Consider the following 23,463-nt stretch of genomic DNA (forward strand, 5'->3'; position numbering starts at 1 on the left):
TCCCAGCCAAGCACTCCAAGTTATCTCCTTCATTGGAAAAGGAGAAATGGGGGCATTTTTCTTTCCAGGCAGAACAATTTGCAACATCAGAAATAGTCTGGTGATGTGGCAAGGGATAGCATTATTAAATTGCACTCATAGCCCCAAAGAGAAGAGTTACGTTAATCATCCAATGTTTTTTATCATTATTCCTCCCTTACTCCAAGGGGAGCTCTGTTTTGTTTTTGTTTTGTTTTAATGTATTTTTATTGAAGATTTTCTTGATTTACAAAAGTATGTGTAATGTCTCTCTCTCTCATATTTTTACCATGTAACATTTTTACAAATCAGTTTCATTTGTTGAGACATTAGGAAGAAAAGGAGGAAAGAGGTGTGGGGGGAAGAAGGGGGTTGGGATTGGGTGGCGATGTTTCTATTTTACTTAATATGTGTAGGGTTTTGTGTCAGCGTTGCTTAATCATCCAATGTTAATTAAAAGCACCTACCTAATGCTCTCCTGCTTACTATCATTCCATCCACCAGTGGGATGACCATGTTGAATTTCCCAGTAGCTCCTTGCACTTTAACCCTGAATAATCCAGTATTTAGGGGGTGGATGAAAATCACTGGAACCTCTTTTTCAGGAGTGGCAGACCTTAAACACATAAACGTTACCAATGTAAGCAAACATTTCAAAATGGAAACAGCTGGGACAGCCAACATTTTTTCAAAATTAAATAAAAACTTGAAAAATACACAAAAGTGTAGAAATTGGGTACACCTTGAATGTTACTTGAAGGAACAAAATCTGGGCAATGCCATAAAAATATTGTGTGATAGGAGGAATATAAGGCATCAGACTGACAGTTTTCTGGGCCCAAAATACGTGCTTGAAAGAAGGGGAAGGACCATGTAACCACACCCTTTGGACTCATGAATTTCTGCAACATTTCTCAAGTGCCAACACATCTTTCTAAGGGCTGCTGGGACTAAAATCCATGAACACTCAACACGCAGCTTGCATGTGAGCAGAGTACTTCCAAGAGTGAAAGAAATAGCAGGAAGCAATGCATTAACCTGAATTAACTTCTATGCAAATGGCAGAGGTGGAAATGCGGATAAATTCAGGCCATACCTCAATGAAGTGCTGCTGTTTGTTGTAGTTTCTACTCCAGTGCTGGTCTCTGAAACCAAGTCGGAGAGAGGGAAGTTCTCTGCAAGATAAACATATTCACGATAGATTAAATATTCCCTTTTCAAGTTGTAAGAGATAGTACAAAATGAGAAACCAAATCATGTTAAGTGCCTGGTATTTAAAAACATGTAACTAGAAATGGTCTGAAGGACCATCGTGCCCTGAGCAGAGTGGAGAAAGGAGGAGCTTGAGGAATTGTCACCATCCAGCTGCCACAGCAACCCAGCCCTCCTCCAAATGCCACCACAGGGATTGCTGCAGAACCAGTTTGCCCCCGAGAGGAGCAAGAAGATGCAGCACCAGCTTCTTCTAAATAAACAAGTTGGGGGTTTTCCCCAGTTTATATTTTTAAAACCAATGCTTCTTGCAATAATCTTTAGTAAAACACTTTCTATACTACCCACAAATGGCTGAAACAAGCAAATTAATAAAACAAGAACTGGACATGGGGGCCTGGGTTATGAAGATGGTTTGCTTAGAAACTGACAGGGGGTGTTTTAAAACACAATCTGTGGCAGGCACAGAATGCTGAGCTCGGGTTACCAAGCGTAAACACTAGTGGAGTCCTTCCCCCAGCCAGGAGGCGAAGAAGGGAAGGGGGAGAGTAGAAACCTAAGGCTTTTATGTCAGCTCCCGCCTGTTCATGCAAACTCCGTAATAAAAGCCTAAGATTCACCCACCTATATCATCATAACGTTCAACCCAGACCACATACACCTTGGTTTCAGGTCCCATTGGTGGAACAGCCCGACCATGCGGTAACCTCTTGCACCTGGAAGTTGGACTGAGCTGTTGGAAATACAAAAGAAAAAAGAAGAAAGTCACCAAATAATCAAAACTACAAGTGGGAAATTCAGACTGTCCTTTTCAAAAGTTTTGGGGAAAATAATTATAATGCATACAACCTATTGTGAACATTTCATTAAAAAGACAATAAACATTGTACTGTTGTCAGGCTGAGGCCTAAACATCTCCAATGATTTTAGATTCCTTTTGATTTGTTTCTGATGCACCATGGCAATGGAGGCACTTGTTGGGGGAAATTTCCTCAGGTACAAAATACTGTACTTTAAGCGTCTGATAACTGTGATAGTTATCCCAACACAACTGTGATAGAACCCAACACAACCCAAGGGGAAGACAGGACCTTAATTACTATGAAATGGGAAGCTCGCTCCTACTAAATTATTCTATTTCTGAATTAACTTTTTTTTGGCAAGTATTATTTAGTGTATCATGAAACAGTTCATATTATTTAATACAGGAAGAGGCTATTTGACTTTAAGACTATCACTTGCATATCAAGTACACTTCATTGGTCAATGCTGCATAAACTTGCCCTCTGCGAAGAACTGAGATTGTCTGTATGATTGGGGAAGAGCTCAAGTGTCAGTGCAGGCTGCTTTAGTATTCCAGGCAGAAGATCCATATTGGAGTCACTTTCCTGGTCTGAAGCATTGCTTTCCAAGGAATCAGCTGAAAGCCAAAAGGGAGAAGTTAGGCACAAACACACGAGTGGCAATTATACTTCAGATGTAACAAATACACAGGGGGAAGAGAGGAAAGCAAAGGAAAGGAAACACTCATTGCGCCAGGAGAACTCCTTGGTGCACCATTGGATACAACTCAAGAATTTTCAATGCACACCCATTCCTATTGCAAATATTTGATACACTTGTGACACAACTGAGGAAATCTCTTTGGAATTAGCTACGGAATCAACAGATACACACAGAGAACACTTACTTAAGGACTCCACAGGTGAGGGAACCACAAAAGCTATTTCTGTAAGAGCATCTGCATAATATAGTGCTTTCTTTTGCCCATTGAAGATACTTGCCCCAATGTCTTCTGAAGGAATTATTTCATCTGAGAACACAGCAAATAAAAGATGGGGTTAAAGGGAAGGACTCCCAGTCTCGTTATGCACTTCATCATCTCCCCCCCCCCCAATTTTACAACTTATTCCACTTTCTAGGACACCCACCCCAAACCTTTCATGAATCTGTTCCACAGATGAATATGGAGAGATCCTTGCAGGCACTTCTCTGCATACCACTTGCTGCTGCACCAGAATATCTGGGGATGGTAATCTCAGCAGTGATGTAAGAAAAGCAGTATAAGAACAGCTCTCTGGCCACCCCTTCTAAAACTATGCATAAGGAAGCATCCTAAGGACAAAGGGGCAGTGCTAAACCTCCTTCTTCCCAAATCACAATGGGATGATAGCGGTGAATATGCAGTCACCCCCTCTCCAAATCCAATGCAGATCTGCAGTGGTCTTCTGGAGGAGCATGCAATCTACCAGGTCTTGGGGTAGAGGGGGAAGAAGGCACCTTCTGCCTTTATCCCTCTCTAGAACACTAAGATGACACAAAGTATTAAAGCAGACAGAAACCTCCACAAACACCTCTCACCTTGCTCAGATCCCTCCTCATCACAGAAACTGTTAATGGACCAGCTAGTTGAGACATGCCCCGTCCATCCAGGGTGTTTCCCTACATCAACTGACCAGCCAAGGGAGAGCAAGAACTCTAGGAAGTGTGGCTGGACATTTCTGGAAGACTCTACATTCTTCAAAATCTGGAAGAAAATAGGCCAGCAGTGCAGTTAAGAAGGCTATGTATGCACATTTTTAAGGTGTTTAGAAGTGCTGGCCTGAACTATCAAGCCATCTAGTTAGCAGAGTAAACAACACTGGAGCAGATTGTTAACTGGTTATCTACCCCAGGGCAGTATGTATTCCACAATTCTAGGACTCCCATTGTCCCTGACCAATGGTGATGGGAATGTAGTCCAAGACATCTCGAAGGTACCAGGTTGGGGAAAGCTTGGACTAGGCAGTGCAAAGAAACTGCATATGCACCGTGTGCCATCACAGCATCGTGCTACCCAGTTCTAAGGGTTTTTAGCGATGATACACGTCCAGAGATGTGAAAGACACATTCTTCTACTCCTCTAGTTCAAGATATATTTATGTTTTGAATACACTTTTTGATAGAGTTTAAATTAGAAGCATGCCACTTACTTCTTGGCTTGTTTTCTGACCTGCCTTCATATAGAAAATGAAAACTGTATCAAAAGGACGACATGGTAGTAAATCCAGGTAGCCAATGTCATCAAAAAACCCGGGTATAGTAGAATCAAGTGCAATCAGGTGAGGAGGTAGTCTGCTGTTAGCAGGTTCCTAACCAAACAAAAAGCAACGTAGATTTTATACCTCTACATAATCACCTTTTGTGGTTACCTATAAATTGTTATCAGTCACTTAAATTTGTTAATATGCAATCAGCTTGCTAAAGAAGATCCAAGAGGAAGAGCCCACATTAGTAGTCTTGTACACATGTCTTTGTCTATCGTTACACAGCTCACCCAAACCTCCCCTCCCCTCCAACCCCCTTTTAAAGGAGGATGGGAAGGAAGTTCAGAGAATGGTTTGCCAAATCGCTCTCTGAAGCGCACCCCGCCCTCTTCAAACACCACGGGAGAGATGCTTAACAGAAGGGGGAAAGGCACTTCAGAGTTTGCCAAACTGCTTTCTGAAGTTCCTCTTACCCTCCTCCTTTAAACCGCTGTGCCATCTATCACCCACGTTGCTTGATCTCCCACCTGTTCTGTCATGATGCTGGAATTGCTGTGGCCATCTATTGGCAGCCACACTAACTGCAACTTGACAACAGCCTTACAGCTTTATTATCTAGCAACACATAGAGGTGTGTGGATGCAATAAAGAATTGTACTAATTAATAAAAATGACAGGCACATTTCTTCTACATACAACAATGAAACAAGGACCTAATTTTAAAATCTGAAGAAAAGGAGCCCCTCCGCCCATACACATAAACCCAATTTTAAAAAAACCATCTAGATACAATAGCCAGCCTTACACCCGCATAGACTGATGCGGTTAACACTTTCTGAAAGTAATTTAGATAAATATTCAGGAGTAGCTGTGCTAAGTCTGTTGCAAGAAAAAGAAAACCTTACAAAAAGTCTTGTGGCACCTTGAAGACCAACAATTTTATAATATTCAGGATGCCACAAACATCTTTGTTATTTGTACCCAAATTTGTTCTGCTTTCCTGCACAGCTCTGTCTAATATATTGGACCCAATATTAAACAGTAATAGTCTCTAATAATGGCAGCATTTGAAGCAATTAAGGGAAGCCTCCAGTCACCTTCAGTGCTTCTAGTGACAGAAATCCAAAGTGAGAGAGGAAAAGGCGTGCTGTTTGGAACTCCTGTGCAGGAGGCGGCGGCTTACACTCTGTGACTGGGTCAGGGAAATTCTTCTTTCTCCAGTCTTCCTCCATCTGCTGATCTATAGACTTCTCATAAAGAACTTGCTGATCCATACCGTTTCTCAGCTTCTCATGCCGCTCCTCCAGCTGAAACATATATTTAACACCCTCATTTTAGACATCAAAAATTGCTGAGCGCAGTAGCAGCCTACGACAAATGGTACTACCTGTTTGCCAAGCCAAACAGCACCGACAACGAGCGCCTGAAAAAGCTGCTGTAATTTCCCCCCAGCTTTCTAATAAAATTGTGACCACTGATGTTCTTCAGCTGCTGGGTTAAGAGAGATGGATACACCTGCTGTTCAGCACATGCACTGTGACACTCCTAAATCAGCGTCCAATTTCAAAGAACAGCTGCAAGAAGTGTTAACAGAAGCAACAAGCTGACTTTTCACCTTCACAGGGATAAGAACAATAGGACATTTTAGCTCACTTTGGCAGCAGCTTCCTGAAAAGCATCTGCTCCAGAAATGCTTTACTTGGGTTTATAAGATGAACAGGCAGGGAGCATTTTGATGTATGGGGCTATGGAAATGCAAACTTTGTGCCAGGCTCCCACCCTTTTGGCCAGTAACACCAACGCTGAGTACAGGTAAAGCAGTAAAAGTCGCTGAGAAAAAACACATTCTACTTGAGAGGTAATGACTAACACGTTTTGTGGAGCGAAACACACAGGGGGTAAGAAATCAGAATATTGCAAGTCTCTTACTTCCTCTGTAACTATTTCATGCAAGTCTGGAATGCTCAGGTCTGCTTTCACGAAAGGAATCTTGTCCACTTCCTCAGGAAATGGCCGGTGTTTCACGCTGTATTTGAGTCCAACATCATTCTTAGGTGCAGGACGAGGCTCTGGGACAAACATCTGTTCAAGAAACAGAACCATGTCATAATTTTTTTATTGTGTCAAATATTGGATGATATTTCTGAAGCAATGGTTTATTGCTGAAACAGGTGTCAAGAGTTTTGGAGAAGGGGCAAGGGTAGTGGTTAGACTGAGCTGTACTTTTAGGTTAAAACTAAAGCAACACATATAGTAGCTTCCAGAATGGTTTCTTCCATACCAAAATCCTGAGCTGACTTTGGTAGTCTCTGCCTGGACCTGAACTAAGAATGTGCCCCAAATCTGAATACAAAATTCAAAGCAGAAAAATATGGAAAGCTACAGATGTAGAAAGAATACTGCTTTTACCATCTTTTTAGGAAACAAGAGTATGTATTAACATGTCACACCCATGTCTGAAAATATTTACACACTAAATGCCAATAAAGAATATTATTTTGCACAGCCTGATATATTTTTGGCACACAGAGCTCCCAATTAAGCAATGCAAGTTACAAAAACGAAACCCCACTGCATGGTTCCAGCTAGGCATGCAAAGGGTAGATTTCTACCATTAGATATGATGAATCTATGTTTGAGTTAAATGGGACATTCAACACACAGCATGTGCATACTATACATTTATATACATGCATCCATGTGTACCCATCTCTGATCATTTGACTGAATAATATTGTAGTCTTCTAGAAGGCACCTCAGAGGTGTGAAAAGCGACAGGGTGGAAAAGCTAGTAACTCATCAAGGATACTATAGCGTTACTACTTTCTCTGCATATATCTCACAGCAGTTTCGAGGCAACGTTATGCATAGTTTTCACTATGGGCTTTCATAAAGACCTTTTGATTTGCCTTGGCTCCTCTAGGCAAGAGGCAAAGTTGTTGGGCCCAGGCGTGTCTTCCAGACATCCCACGGATCAAAATTGTGACAGAAGGGAAAAAGTCATCTGAAGAAGGAAACACACACGCATGAAAAAGTATCCGAATATAACAGAAGTGAGAAATTAAACATGAAACTGTGCATACGTGTAAGCAAGCAAAGAAAAATGGTCAGCCCTACTACCTACAGATGTGCAAGCTGAACAAACAAATCTGTAAGAATAATCCTGCCCCCTGTGGGTAGAAATGTGCCATTGCCGGTGAGAAGAATTGGAAGGCTCTTTCGCCACCAGTTTGGAACTGAAAACACCATGGGAAGTTTCTCTTAGCTGACCAGGTGAAAGAAAGGATGGAGGGGTTGAGATTAAGCTGGCCAATAATGTGGTCAGTAAAAATGACCTGATGCAGTAAAAACTGCATTGAGCATCTCAGGTGTTCAAAGCCAAGCTACAAGAGCTCAGCTGAAGCTGTTACTCGGTCAGAGTAACAGAAGCCAGACCAAAATTGTGTTTAACTAGGCTGAATGCCTACAGTACAACTCCAAAAGGGTGGACTCATTTTATCAAACCAATTCAGATCTTGTAAGAATTCATGCATGACAGTTGACCTTAGTCCACTTTCCCTCAATCTCAACGCCCACCCGTCTGGGCACTGATGTATCTGGGATTGTTGAAAAGATTACCTAGATAATGTCCTGGCTTGCAAATCATGCTAAACCAAACAATAGCTTAGTGTGAATGCTGGCTCTCAAAGAGAAGATTGTGACCACTTTGCTCCTTCCTGGTTGGTTCTGCTGCTGTGCTGCCATTGTTTGGCTTAGTGCAATGTGTGAGCCAGGCCACTGTATGCAAAGTGCTTTCGGTGCTCCAAAAGTATTACGAATAGCCCACCTCCTGGTGCAAGGATGGTCAAAATAAAAACCCGAGTTAGCAAAACATGGAAAATTCAGACTCTAATGCATAACATATTCAAATTGCACAACAAACTGAGACAGAATATTCAACAGAGAGCTTGACTTGAGGGAGTTTTTCCAGTGTTTGCTGTGATCATCATTTAGATTGTCTCAGTAGCACACCGACTGTATGCATCTAGACTTTAGTTACAACTGAAATAAGTGTGAATATGTAACACTGGAACAAGCTTTCCAGACGGAGAGGGCTGTTTTATTCTGCCAGATTAGTTTTCAGGTGGCAAGGTAAATCTGTTCTATTCCAGAGGTGGGTTAAACATATTAATTTGTGCTGTCCAATAGCTTTCGTGGCAGGTTATTGAATTTCAAGTGTTTTGTTGGTTATTCGTTCTGTGCTGACTGCTACTGATTAGTCTGTTGCAGTTTTATTTATGATATGTTTCTGGCTTTCAGAAAGTCAAAGCATAAATATTTTAAATAAAAAGGCAACTATAGATTCAGGTATTGATCTGCCGAGCTCCATACCAGAGACTTCACTACATGGAGAAATCTACATGGAGGATTTTTTTAAAAAGAGGGTTTTTTGGGGTGTGTGTGGAGGATAACATTATATAGTATTATGAAAGTGAGACACTGAAAATGGAGAACTATCTGGAGAAAATGGAAAGCTGGATTTTGCATAGATTATAAAAAATATTATTGTATACCCAGTGATTATGTGAACATTCTTGCTGTCTGAATTTTTACTGTGCCAGAGTTTCCTAATACTTTGCATAAAGGTAAAGATAAAGGGACCCCTGACCATTAGGTCCAGTCGTGACTGACTCTGGGGTTGCGGCGCTCATCTCGCTTTATTGGCCAAGGGAGCCGGCGTATAGCTTCTGGATCATGTGGCGAACCAGAGCAGCGCACGGAAACGTTTACCTTCCCGCCGGAGCGGTACCTATTTATCTACTTGCACTTGATGTGCTTTCGAACTGCTAGGTTGGCAGGAGCAGGGACCGAGCAACAGGAGCTCACCCCATCGTGGGGATTCGAACTGCCGACCTTCTGATCAGCAAGTCCTAGGCTCTGTGGTTTAACCCACAGCGCCACCCGCATCCTTTGCATAATACTCCACGTAATACTTTGCATAATACTCCACAATGTTCTGTAGAGCAGTACACCAGTGTAATGAAATAGGTAGACACTTGATAACACGGCATACAAATTTTTACCATCACCCTACTGTCAGCTGAGACTCACTTTGCTCATTCCCTAGAGGCTGCTCCAACATTGCAAGGATGACGCTGTTGTCCAAGACGAAGTAGCGGAAGCTGAATTTGTTTATGGAAGGAAGACGGGAGCATTTAATTAATGTGATTTCATTCACCAAGCTGCAAGGTGAGGCAGGGCCACTGGGTGAAGGAAATGCTCCAAGTATTTGCATGATGCTGTAAACCAAAGAAAATGGCTCAGTCAAAATACATATCACAGAAAAATACACTCACACATTGCTATGACATCTCGTCAGATGCACTGATGGTGTAATGTTAGCTAGAACTACAAACAGACAAGTGAGATTCAAAAGAAGATTGCAGAAACAGACAAAATCCTGCTCATCTGCAAAGAAAACCACATTTAACACACAGAGGACGTAAACATCTTTTCTACTCCTAGAACCTACATAAATGGAAACCACTTTTCCGAAAGATCATTTCCTAATACTCCTGACTCTCACTTCTAAATTAAGCAATTTCCTACCACCAGCCGACTGAACTATTTTCCATACCATGTGAGAGTGGCTTCAGCTGCATCCTTCACCCTCATGGAAGCAGGATTGGGCTCCTTATCTCCTTTGTTCTTGAATTCTTGTTCACTGTTCCTGGACTTACTTCCTGAGATGCCCAGTTCCACAATCTCCAATACTTCTTTTAAACAGTCCTGGGGATAGAGAGAAGCCATAATGTTCAGCTGTTTGGCAAATTCACTGACAAATTCACTGTACTTATGAGGACTAAAATCTCTGGAAGAACTTTACACTGCTTTCATGTATTCTTAATTTAGTGTTCATCTATGCCATCTGGAAGGCACCATGTTGTCTACCCCTGATCTACAAGATGCTATCCAACACTAGCTTACAGGAATGCAGCCCTTGTGTTGCTAAAGGATCTCACTTGTGGTTTCTGGACTTTGTAGGCTGGTTCCCCCCTCCCCTTCTTTGACACATCCTGGTAGGCGAATTTGGGGAAGAGAGTGATGGAACAGAAAGTCTGTGGAGTGTTGCCTCAAACTCCAAGAGGGAGAGGGCAGAGGCAGAGATCAGAGTGATCAGAGTGCACCAGAAGCGTCAAACAGAGAACTTGTGCTCACATTTTTTTTGGCGGGGGGTATATTGCTTTGTTTATTAGGTCATGTATTTTGTGTTTTTATACTGTAAACCACCCTGTGATCCTCTGATGGAGGGCAGCACATAAATTTAAAAAAGAAAATTAGACCCTCTAGGCCTCCCAATTTGGCACCCTATCACACTACTGTTCTGCTAACAAAAGAGTGCCTACTGCATTATGCCTCAGAAGCAGCCACTGACAAGTACGATAGCTGGATTTGGGGGTATACAAATGGGGTATACAAATGTCTGTGGCTTCTGGGATATAGCATGGTATGTGTGTGTGTCAGACCTTTTGGTGATCTGTTAACTCTAATAAATATTTAAGAACAGATAGCTTGACAGACCCGCAAGAACCATTTCTATGCCCACCTTCCCCCGCAACTTTACTGCCTAATTAAGGTAGATGAGCTGTTGTCAAAATTGATATTTTACAAGTGAACAGTGATGGGGAACAACAGGGCTGGGTGGCGAAATCTGATCCTCTAGCCCACTTGAGTTTTACACTTTTGTTGTACAGCCTCTAGTCTGGTACTAGAAACAAAACATGGGAACACATTATTATACCCGGTGAAAGGAGGAGTGGCTGTTCTGGACATTTTTTTAACATTTAGAGAAAAATAATGTGGTTTGCACATTAATAGATAGATAAACAGTGCGATTTCACTCGCCTTTTCGTCAAGCATGTCTGGATGTTCCGTGAGCCAGACACACAGACACTGAAATGCTGCTACGATCATGGAGTGCAGATCTCGGGAGTGGAGAGGAGCTGGACGACTGCACTGGTACACAATGTAACAGCACACAGAGCTAATTGCTCTCTTCCTGTCAGAAGAATCAACACCAACCTTCACCTGAAGCAAGCAGCAAAGGCAGATGTTCAGCTGGAAACCTCTCAAATTAGGCTTGCAGTTGATAACAACAAAACTAAGAAACAATGTAAATCAATACTCTCTGAAGCCGTAAAAGCACAACTGAAAAGCTTAAATGATGATATAGAAAGAAGAGACACATAGGAGTGCTGGAATTTGGTGCCTCTATAGCTAGCGGGATTGGAAAAAACCCTGCTGTCTTTTAGCCATTTATTTTATTTCAGTAAACATACTCTTCACCTTGAATTATTTATCCAGGGCAATTTCTTTTCCAAGAGGAAAAACGAAAATCACACACTGTGTGGGAGGAGTTGGCTCCTCAGCGCAGAACAAATTATTTTTGCCAGCTCTGCCAGATGTTCTTTTCACTAAAGAGGTGGCAAAACTCTCTACAATTATCATCAGGTAAGAACTTGTGGCTGGGAGAGACAGAAAACCTGAGCCCAAATCCCATAGCCCAACAGACTGCCTGATGCTCACCTTTGCCAAACCAGAAAGCAGCTCTAGTGCAGCTAATGAGATGCTCATTTCCTGCCGCCACTGTGCATTGAGTCTTTGTGTTACCAGGTGAATGCTGCGAATCAGGAGTCCGGCAGCTGTATCTGTATGAAGAGCTAGGATATAAACCCCAATACCACACACCACAGGGAGGGAAAACAACTAAGCGTTAGTAACAGTCAGCAAAGCAGTCCATCGGGCAGAAGCTCAAGCAGCTACAGTACACACAGAAAACACATCCATTTGGGAAGCAAAACATTCACGATCCACACAGATTAAGTAACTTCTTTAGACTATGAATGTTAACTAAAGAAGCTATTTACTGATTTAGGTATGTGGGTTTTGTTTGGTTTTGAGAAATTAATAAAGAAATCTTTGGGAACACACAGGCTGATGTCTCCAAAACATTGTTTTTCCTATGTTAATCCAGCAGGTTTTGCCAGCTGCAGATGCACTTTAAGGCCGCTGCTGTTTGGTAAGAGAGACACTTAAACATGTCAGAGTGAACTTCATACTTGAAAACAAAGTATCTGATGCTGTAAAATACTGCTGGGAAATGTCACTTTATAAATGTTGATAAATCAGATCTCTTGTGGAAACCAATTTGTTACAGTTTTATACAGCATTTCAATTAATTACAGCCAGAAATTTGTTACATGAAAATTTAGAAAGGGAAATTCATTATCTTTATCTTTGTCCATTCAATATGTGGTGCTACAGCATGTGAATTCTGCCCTCAGGATAGAACAATAAAATTCTAGACAACTGATCTTTCTAAACTGCATAGTTAGAATTAAGTGTTTCAAAATATTTATTGGAAGGATAAGCTTAGGCTCAAAAATAAAAAAATAGGATCACAATGGAACTGAATTCCAAAATGAATGTTGTTGTTTAGTTGTATTAATTGATCTGAAGAGAAAAGGGGCTATACAAATAATATTCATTAACTATATATCCACAGACCTGGTTCTGATGCAAAGCCAAGCAATTCTGAGAGAGGGATCTCTACAGCAGAAATGAGTGAGCTTTATCCTGTCTATCTGCTCCAAATTGGTTCTCTGAAATGGCTTTGCTAAGCCCTGCCCTCCTCAACGGATAAATTATGGGCAAGGAAAGGACTAGGAAAGAACCCTGCTGTTTCTCTACTCTGAAGTTTCCCTTGCCTAAAGCTTCACTGCTTTTTAAAAACACTGCTGGGATTCATTTCCATTTAACATGTCGTTAGCTCGTGATGTGAAAATCATGTATTATTTGATTCTCCCCCCTCCTTTTCCCTATTGCATTATGCATTATATATTTTTCTTTGCTGTGAGTCGCTTGGAGACCTTTGGGTGAAAAACCACATAGTAGTAGTAGTAGTAGTAGTAGTAGTAAACAACAACAACAACAATTTAGCTGAATGTCCAAAACCGGGTCAATTGATCATGACTATCCCCATATTTCTAAGCCAAATAATCAGTTTCTAGCAGCCTGTATGGGTTTTAATTAATGGACTGGCGATGTCACTTCATTACAGCATCCAGTTCAAAATCAAACTGGGTTCAAAAACAGCTTACATGTTGCATTGCTTCAAGAAAGGCACAATGTGGGAAAGTCTCTGAAGTGTCTACCTGGACCTTCAACTGCCTGTGTTTCAATAACCTACCTGGTACTTTATCTGGGTGCTAAGTTTTCTGCCTGTTAAGGACAGGCAGTGGCACAAGTGAGCCATTTAAATATTTAAGTAGCTGAGACAGGTTGCTGCTCTTAAGAAAGGTGGTATCCCTAAGGCAAGGTTTCTGCCAAGTAAAATTGTGGGGAATCTTCCATGTAGAGGAAGGAGAACTGCCTGTTTGCCAATTTCCTCCCTTTAAACTTTGAATGTAGGCTCCTATTGTGTTTTCTGGGAAGTTGATTGTCTGAGGTCTCCTGCCTTCACCCACCTAGGTTGCTTCAAACCCTCACTTGACTGAGCTCTTTGGTTTATCAAATCCAGACATGTATAAAACCAGACAGCTGGGTAGTCACTATGAACCCCAGGCACATAAAACAGCAGCATCTCACAGCAAACTGGGTTAAGTATGTGAAACAGAAGCATTTCTTGTCAAAACAGACATTTCAGGTTAAACTCAACTGCTGAAGAAAGACGTATAAAACTGCTGCAGATGAAACAAATACTGTATTGCTCTCCCGCTTTCTGTAGCAAATTTTTAATTGCAGGACACTGCTTTTTAACACATTTGTAGCAGGCACAAAACTGGAGCGCTAGAACATGGAATACAACAATTAGCCGACACTCCATAATCAGCCCTCGATAGATGGAAACATACAAAAGTGCATGAAACTGAAGCAACAATGAAGAACTGGGACACCACATGATATATTCAGTTTTATCTTCCCTGAAGTTGCAATGGGGTCAGAGTGCTCCGACACAGGAGCAGCTGAGCAGAAGAGGTCACGGATAATGGCATCATCTCAGAGAAACCAAACTACATCCTGTGTTATCAGGCAGTATCTTGAAGGCTTTTAGTCTAATGAGAAAGCAGTGGTGGCAGTCCCTGGGATTGAGGTGAAGGAGCAGAAAAGCTGCAGCAAGGGAACTGGTGGGTTGACTAAATAAAGAGTTGGAATGCTCCCAGCATTCTCACTGCTACCCATAATCCTTCCTCACTAACCCATCATAATGATTATAAAGCATCTCTTACACTCTTTCCCTTGCTTTTTATATTATTAAGGACTACAAGCTGTCTACATTATTTCAAATGGAAATCTCCTTAGCATTAAAAAAAATCATTTTAAAAATGGGAACTGCATACCAGGGCATGAATGCAAATGTTTAAGAAGTTCAATTCCTTACCATAATCCCTTAACAGAGCCTGCGCTGGTCTCTCACTGTCAGGAGTAGTGGGCTCTGTGCTTCCTCCACTTGCCGTGCTAATGCCGCTGTTAGTGCGACTGTGGCTCTTCAAGACAGTATTCTCGCCGCCATTCTGTCAAGTTAGAAAACAGGCTGTTGAAGGGCTGAAGATTACCCTCCCACAACTGAGTCAGGCCTCCTTCGTGCTCTGGCTATGCGATAACCTGATGTAACACCAACAAGGAATCTGGCACCCTTTTCCAAAACAAGGAAAACAACCCATCTTACCGTCTCCATCTGGCAGCCGATGGCTTCTAGGAGTGCAGAATCTTGCACGATGTTCAGCATTGCACCTGTAGAGTTAAAAATGACAGAATTTTATATTTAAAGTATGTACAATTTTTTAAAAACACACCCCTTATACCAATATATCCAAGGGCAATGATATACGTGCGAACACTCTGCTTTGAATTTTGTGAGAATTACCTCAAATTTTGGTAAAATTCTGTTTCATCTAGCAAATTGGTATTTTAGTAGTACAGGCCAGATGGAAACCCATCTCATCTTTTTGTGAAAATCCATCAAGTAACACCCATCCCCACCCTGCAAAAGGAAGGATATGCTCCCTGTTTTTGGAAACAGTAAATAACAACTTGGAAAGAAATTTCAAAGTTTGACGAATCCCACTCCAAGGAGAAGCTCAGTGGAAATCTGCTAGGAAAATAGAAAGTCTCAGGTCCCCCACCTTCAAATTATATATTGCTGTTTCTAAGCTACTACTGTTTCACATTTTATCATCTTAGCATTTTTGTAAGTGAGTTAAAAATAATATAGGTATACAGTACCTAACACTTGGGATTGTATGCAAAGCAGTAGTAAGTCACGGTCCACCAGCACAAGGATTTCTCCATGGGTAGTGGAACCCCCCCCCCCAACCTTAGCTAAAACTGTTCTACAGTTTCCCCCAATCCCACAGGCTGCAGGCAAGAGAGGAAGGGGGAAGGTCCCATTGCACAAGTGGAAATCCATCCGCTAACAGGATGCATTAACTGGATACTGATCTAGGATAGTTAACAATCATGATCCAAATTTTATGTCACAATACAAGTCTAAGGGTAGAATAAAATGTAGCACTAAGGAGATCGTCTCATCGGTTCCATTCTCCCAACTTCCTAGAATGTATTTGGGAGAGGCTTGGGGGAGGGAGGGCTGCAGGGGAGGAGAGAGGGAGACCTTGTGCTGGCTTCCACTTATGGAACCAAGTAGTTGAATCTGGCCCTAAACAAACTTGCTTTCAACTAAATTTCTATAAAACTTCCTTTCCACTTACTTAAATTCCACCTTAGCTGATGAAGAGACACTTTTGGATGAAATCCAGTGTTAGAATAAACCTGCTGAGTATGACTTATTGCAGTCATCACCCCTTCAATTCCTCTGAGGTCTCACTACCTTTAAAGATGAAGGCCAGAGTGTTCTGCAAAAACTCCACTAAAATTCTTATTCAGATTGCATTAAAAATAAGTCACTGCAGTGAAAGCTCAGAGGGAATGTTCTGAAAAGATCAGACATTTATGTGCTACTACAAATTTAGAGCATAAGGAAAGAAAAAAAAATATCTAATGATACAAAGGGGTCCTAAAACAGAAATGTTGCAGAATGGGATGCACCAGTTTAGTATTCCGGTCATCCACCCATGCCCTCTAAGATACTCCATTCCACCCCCACATTTTACTTCTGCTTGCTCTGAGCATGTTCAGTCTTCATTGGGCTGTTTTGGAGTCCCTCCTTTGTGGTTTTTTTAGGGGTGAACAGCTCTGAAATAAGCCTGTTGATACCTCCCTTTTGTGTATGGATGGTGCCTTCCTGCCTATATAAGGATGGCACCTGGAGAATGCAAATTATAATGCAGAACGTTACAGCAGAAGTTGCAAACCTATCTACTGTATATGCTTTGAATTTAACCCAGTGATATAATTTATATGAACATTATAAGCCAAAAGCAAAAGGCAGCTTTGAAGATTTCCCCAGAAATACAGAACTAGATAAAACAAAAGAGACAGAGAATGGCATACATTAACACAGGAACGTAATCAACGAGAGCTAAAACTGTAGAGAGTTCTCAGAAAAATATGGTGTTCAGTTTTAAAGGCAAAACAGGTGTGGCTCTTAAAACAAGGCTGAACTAGAATGCTACCGGTTCTAGAACTTCTCCCCAGCCACCATACCAATATCATACCATAAGCCAAATTATTCCTTCAGCTCAGTAATATGATGTTTGCAAAGCCATTGTCCAAAAGTGCCGAGAGTTCTGCCGCCCCCCTGCAAAACATGCAATACCTTTTACACACGTCTTTGATTGTTTCTTCTTTTTCACATAGCAATGATCCTTACAATGACAGGAGTCATTGCTAAAATACTTGCTAAATTATTGTAGGGCTAGAACATTTACATGAAGAGCACCCCCTCGGAGGTTAAGGGCAAAATCCTTGAATATTATTCTGATCCCAGGAATAACACGATCCAGAAGAGCCAATCGTGTAGCACTGTTTGGTACCAACTCCAATACTTGTGGCACTCTCTTGGTCTGGATTATTCTCAGGGAGTGAAGCCACATCGAGGCCATTCCCCACTCTGCTTCCTGGACATCTGTTACTGTATCTGCCTCTTAATCAGTTCCATGGCTTGCCCCACTATGATGCATTCTGCTGTTTCCTTCAACCATGGAAGCTTTGATTGGCTGCGGTTTTTCTCTCTGCGCTCGTAAATTCTGCCTCCTGCCACTGGAATGTGACACCACTCAGGTAAGGCTACTGTAAACTATAAACTACCAAGGGCATGCACATTTTCAAATGCACATCCCACAGATCAAGTAGAAGCACCAACCTAGTATCATCTGGGTGTTGTTGGGATCCGTTTCTGTCTGCAGTGCTCCTATTAGTATATTCACAAGCCTCAGTTTCAAGGAAAGGAAAGTTACTGGTTTATCATAGGATGAGCTCTCATCGTTGCTGAATTTTCCTTCCAGGACAACCTGAAAAATAATAAATTGTTTTTATAATCTGTAGTCATATGCATGAATTAGCACTAGCAGTACTACCATGTATTCTTAGTGACCTTTTACAAAGTTCACAAATCTACTTTAGTTCCCATCTAATTTTTCTAATATATGCCCCCACCCAAAAAAGAAAGTGACAAACTTGACACAGGAAGAATGCTAAACGGAGCCCTTAAACAGACTGCAAAATTGGACTTGATTCAACTCTAGCAAAATGAAACCAGCAGATCAATGAAGTATAACACAATTTTCTCACTCAACAAACCTGATTTAGGCCCAACAAACATAGATTTAAGCCTGAGTCCTATTGTAGTGTCACTGCCAGTCATATCTGCTCTCTACTAGAAATGACTGTAACAGTGTAATATACACTTTTTCGAATCCTGAAATGTTCCTTTGTAAGCATATGTTCACTGCTGCAATAACTCTTATGTTAAGACCACAAATAATTACCCATTCTGTGAATTTCTTTCTTTTCCCCCCTATACAACAGCAGTGAAGTTTTTAAAAATCAACATCATTGCAGAAGTAATTCATCCTAACTGTTGATTTGAAAGCACAATCATGCATTAAGCCCAAGTTAAATCTTTATAAATTGTCACTGAAAAACTAATTCATTACCTCTGATTTTATGGTTCCAAAATGATGGGGAAGTGGCAACAAGGAGAGTAAGATATTGATAGAGGCTCTTCTTAATTCTGTAGGATTCACGTATGTTTTAAATTTTGAGAGTTCCCTGAAATTAAAAAACAGTTTTTAAACAAAATTGCCACCAACACATTCGATTTCAAAGCAAAACCCACCCTACTTTAAAGGACAGCAGCTGCTGCGCAAATTTCACCTATGTCATAAACAGTCAGTGTGTGCATCAGGGTTTTCTGATGTCCTGGTAGTGCTGGCTTTGCATAAGAGACCAGTGTGTTCACTTTATTGTAAGAATTCGTAAGCAGAAAGCAACATAGGGGATTGCAGTACTTATGCCTAAAGCTATAAAGCAAGATCCCCAACTTGGTATTAAAACAGTTAACATTCCCTCAGAATCTGAATATGTTTCAAGCTTTGCACTGTTACATGGGCAAGATGCATGTGGTCTGTTGAAGCACTTGTATGGCTTAAAGCTAATCTGATTCCCAAGGCTACCTGTCTATTTCTTGAAAATAGGAACGCTCACAGCATGGTCAATGAAGCAGAAAGTGGGAACACATAAAAGCAAACTGGCATTAGATAATTTCTTAAGGCCACATAGACAGGCTCTCTCACTCTCTCTCACTTACTAAGACAAAACAGAAAAATGAATATATATATATATATATAATTACCTGTCGGGTAATATAGTTTCCATGGCTGAAATAAAGTATGGAACTAAGACATCAATCCCTTTCAGGTCACAGCAGAATAATGCAGGAGAGTTTAGAATAACGCTAGCCAGAACCGGATGGCAAACGGAATCCGCTATCTGCAAACCCTGAATTAAAAGCATGTAAAATCTGGCAGAGAAAGACAGGCTTAATGAGTTGTAAGAAAGAAAACATTTGTAATCCAATGCTATTGGGACTGGGTCAGAAGCACAGAAGCATTTTCAGGTGGATATAACAATATCTGTCACCTTGTCTGTTTAAGCAAAGGCACAGGCTGAACAGCACAATAAATGTCCTTTAGACATTTTGATTACTTATTCTGTACCAAAATGTCATTCAGTTCTCAGGGGTATAAAGGGAATCTCTCTAACATTTTGGAGTAGTGTAAATAATCTTCAGACATCAAAGAAATTTCCTTAATTGAAAAGGCCCAAACACTCTGAGCTTTCCTCACAGGGGAGTTGCTCCAGCCCTCTAATCATTTTGGTTGCACCTTTTCCAGTTCTACAATATTCTTTCTGAAACACAGTTACCCAAACATAGTATTCCATGCGATACAGAACGGGGGAAAAATACACAATATGATGCCGCAGCATTTTGCTCAAAATTACATGGAAAATAGGAAGAAAGCTCAATATGAAGTTCTGTCTTACTACTGTCACCCATAACATAGCTGTACCCAACATTTTAATAAAGGATGCATTGCTTGCTTGAACATTCTCTCCAAGTGACATAAAAAAAATGAACATGGGCTTCTGTATTTAAATGCATATAAATATAAAGGAATTATAATGATGAGCTGCATTGTACCCACTCCCTTCCACTGTCCAATACAGCTGTTGAAACACAATGATCAAAGTGTTTCTATTTGCTCCGTTTCCCTTATATTAAAAGTTTCCAAGTATACATTCAGCATATTAAAGTTCTACCATAGGTAGGAAAAAAGCGCATTGTGGGTGAAATACTGTATTTTCATCACCTGGGGGGGGGGAAATGGAACCTGTGAAGTAACCTCTTCTATTCATCCCCTTTGACTGATTATATCTAAATGGCAAGGAGAGTAACTTATCCTACAAACATACAATTGGCCAGATTTGTTTTATTTATTCACTCTAAACCGGGGAAACTCGTTAATTTCAATGGGTCTCCTACTTAGGATTGATACAACCTCAACATTTGGGCATAAAGGAGCTTTCAAAAGTTGTAGAACCCCTTCTTATCTGACACAAATACTCAGCAGCAGATTCGAGCCCTACTCAGGTGAACTGCTCATGTGTTCAATCCATGAGCAAGGAGGGCCATGCAAACTAGCTCTGCCCACATCATCATACATCCCTGCTAGCCTTGTGCTCTGGCATCTGCAAGTACAATGCAAACTTCTGCAAGGAGAGAGCCTTCGGCAAGCACTCTCGCCCTGCAGATGTACTTCCTGTATGCACAAATGCCAGGAGCCAAGCTACCTCAAGTGTGTGATGTCAAGGGCGGAGCTAATTGGCAGATGTCATGCGCTGACAGACTGCGGGAACAGTTCCCCTGAACAGGGCTTCTGAGAAGATAATTAAGATTAAATAATTACCGGGATAAGTAGGCTGGCAGTATATCCTCCCCAGTCTTTTTGCTACAAAATATCCTACAAAGTGTTCCACATGCCTCTGCTCTGCCCGACTCATAGTTGTCTGAAAACTCGCCTGCATCAAACATGGGATTGGATGTCATAGCGTCTGCAGACATTTGTGATCCTTTCCGGCGAAACTCCACACTAGCTTGTGTTGCTATAGCTAAAACAAAACGAGAAGCACAGAGTTTCATTATATTGGTCAACATACTCAATAGGCTCATGGGATCTGGGACACAAAGATCAAGTAAAATGTAGTCATCATAAAAGCCACTAGTTCATTGCATTTGAGTTGCTGCCTCTGTTTATAAAGCATTTAGGGATCATTTGACTACTTCGGTAAGAAGTGAGAAATTATATCCCTTTAATCTCCACGCACAAGTGTAATCATCTCTTCCCACAGTATTCTATGCTGCACAATCCATGCTGCCAAGCACAGAAGCCTCGACTCCATTCACATTCCCAGCAACATGCATTAAACAAGGAGGTCCCTCAATAGAGCCCCTAATAATTTTTTCAGGTCCTAGCCTGCTCTATAAATTCTTTGCCATTCGAAAAGCTAGTTCTACGCTTTCAATAGCACAAATCGATCTTAATGCCCTAGTGATCTCCCTCCATCTTTTGACACCGCCATGAAGCTAACTCTAGGTACCATCTGTGCTACAGAAACTAAGACTGCAATTTCGTGAGTTTAAGGCATAGGCCAAATTATAACGAAAACCGTGTTTGGGAAAAGAAAATAATGGGTGGTTGACTTCAGAACTTTTCCCTCTCACGCTGCTTAAAACAAAAAACCCCTAAAAGGGACAATCACCAATGAGCAGGGTGTGCTATTCAGGAAGAAGGGTTAGGATCCACAGCCCTACAGAAAATGCTGGTGCCCTCCACTTTCATATAAATATGCCCTCTTTTGGTCTACAGATCTTCACGCTCTATCAGAGACTGCTCCATAGCCCTACCACCTTCTGGATTCCTTTTTGTGAGAAGCACGAGGGGTGATGGTGGAAAGGTGGGACCTCAGAAGCTAAGAGCAAAGATGGAAGCTCCTGCACATATGTAGAAGCTGTGCCTGAATCTCTTTGGGTTAAAGACAAGACACAATCAATTTATTTTAAAATCCACCCGGAAGCTCTGACTATCTTTTCCTCAACAAAAGTCTAGTTTCATACATTTATAATCCTATATTGTCAGTGATGCCCTATACAAAAAAAATCTCATTGTCAGCCAGATAGGAGGAAGTGGTCAAGAAGAATGTCATTTCCATAGTGGTTTGCCCGATTTCTGAAAGCTGCTTTGAAATTTATAGAGAAGGTGAATTATAAAATTGGATCGACATTCAAGAGACTTAATTCCACCAATCCTAAAGCAACTAAGTAAGAACAAGCCTATGCTATTAAGGGAACTCCGGGCACAAGTCATTTGCAGTCTGATCCTAAGCATGTTTACTCAAAAGGAAGTCTCGCTGAATTCAAATCAGACTTGCTCGCAAGTAAGTGTGCATAGGATTGCAGCCTAAATCAGCTAGTCTTACAAACAGAAGCTCTGCTCATGATTTTGTTGGATGTTACAAATTTTACAGATTGACAATTTAGAAGCATGCCAAGGTCAGATGTATTGTTGTTTTTAAAAAAATTCTTCACTGATTTTTTTAAAATAAAAAATCTTTTAGAAAGCTAAGCCCAAATCTTTATGCGTCTTCCCATGAGCCATTTTTGTCCTGAATAAACTATCCAGCAAATTATTATAATTAGGGGGGGAAACTACATGCAAAATGCATACAAATCAAAATACTAGTTCTGTATAAAAATAAGCTTTAAGAAAAGAACACGGTTAGTGCAAAGTCCTTAAATTCATGACATGATCACAGACTAGAGTACAGAAAATGATGGGACTGATTCAGGCAGATTAATTTGCTTTTGCCAACAATCTTCCCCATTTAAAAAGCCACACACAGTTATTTGTCTTTCCCATGTAAAGAGCAAAAGCTACAAGGGATGATGATGATGATAAAAAATTATAAAAAAAATGGGATTATGGAAAAAAGAAAAAAATGACTGCAATTAAAGAGAAGCTACTAGTTCCTACTTACAAGATTTATAAGAAAGAAGAATTTGGATAAAAGATGCTGCAAGATAATAGAAATAAAATGGAAACAAATCAAAGGACAGCAGTAGTTATAAAATACTTTAAAGATGGTGAAATTGTAACAACAAGTTAAGCAGCTTTTTAGGTTTTTGAAAAACTGATTCAAAGCTTATGGTCTACTAGGCTTGTTAAACACACAGGAAATTAGCATTAGGGTCTAAAATTATGATTTCATGCAGAACAATGAACAAAAGTTAGAAAAAATATACTGCTGTAAGGGTTAGGTATCTATATTAATGTACATTCAATATTTGTAGTAGAAATATTGCCCCTTCACAATTCAGGCAGTATTTTGCTTTATTTCATATACCACCAGCTGAAAATCTGCACTAGAAGGAAATCATTGGGGGTGGAGGAGAAAAAAATACAAGCAACCAGCTCACCACTGTCTGATCATCCCACACATTACTTATCTGAAATTTCCATACAGGAAGACCTTCAAGATGGCCCAACCATTTCCTTTTAGTCAAAAGAAGTACAGGGTAGAATGGAACTCAGGCTTATCCTCACTTTGTGGAAAAGGGAAAGCTAGAAGATCTTAGAAACTCGTTGTTTCAGCCTGCTAGTTTCTTAGTATAAAAACAGCCAAGTGCCTTGCTTGGCTTTGTAGATGG

General features: G+C 40.8%; 1 protein-coding gene across 4 annotated transcripts in view; it reads right to left on the reverse strand.

Annotated features, from left to right (window-relative positions):
- Positions 1-23,463, reverse strand: part of RALGAPB (Ral GTPase activating protein non-catalytic subunit beta) — a 56,911-nt gene that overhangs the window by 5,804 nt on the left and 27,644 nt on the right. The window contains exons 10-30 of one of the 4 annotated variants that reach the window (XM_083443960.1): positions 22,794-22,829; positions 20,666-20,867; positions 19,051-19,218; positions 18,353-18,467; positions 17,560-17,707; positions 14,965-15,029; positions 14,677-14,809; positions 11,823-11,944; positions 11,142-11,324; positions 9,874-10,025; positions 9,348-9,535; positions 7,154-7,260; positions 6,186-6,338; positions 5,354-5,563; positions 4,203-4,361; positions 3,592-3,757; positions 2,921-3,043; positions 2,514-2,650; positions 1,855-1,963; positions 1,115-1,193; positions 486-634 (exon numbers count right to left, since the gene is read on the reverse strand). In XM_083443960.1, coding sequence (XP_083300086.1) covers positions 486-634; positions 1,115-1,193; positions 1,855-1,963; positions 2,514-2,650; positions 2,921-3,043; positions 3,592-3,757; positions 4,203-4,361; positions 5,354-5,563; positions 6,186-6,338; positions 7,154-7,260; positions 9,348-9,535; positions 9,874-10,025; positions 11,142-11,324; positions 11,823-11,944; positions 14,677-14,809; positions 14,965-15,029; positions 17,560-17,707; positions 18,353-18,467; positions 19,051-19,218; positions 20,666-20,867; positions 22,794-22,829 — 2,904 coding nt within the window. Of the gene's footprint in view, positions 1-485; positions 635-1,114; positions 1,194-1,854; positions 1,964-2,513; positions 2,651-2,920; positions 3,044-3,591; positions 3,758-4,202; positions 4,362-5,353; positions 5,564-6,185; positions 6,339-7,153; positions 7,261-9,347; positions 9,536-9,873; positions 10,026-11,141; positions 11,325-11,822; positions 11,957-14,676; positions 14,810-14,964; positions 15,030-17,559; positions 17,708-18,352; positions 18,468-19,050; positions 19,219-20,665; positions 20,868-22,793; positions 22,830-23,463 lie in introns of all 4 variants that reach the window. The other 3 variants (XM_083443959.1, XM_083443962.1, XM_083443961.1) reach the window with 3 other exon arrangements.

The sequence above is a fragment of the Podarcis tiliguerta genome (genome assembly GCF_965153285.1).
Source record: "Podarcis tiliguerta genome assembly, chromosome: 6".
In the NCBI taxonomy this organism is placed as follows: domain Eukaryota; kingdom Metazoa; phylum Chordata; class Lepidosauria; order Squamata; family Lacertidae; genus Podarcis; species Podarcis tiliguerta.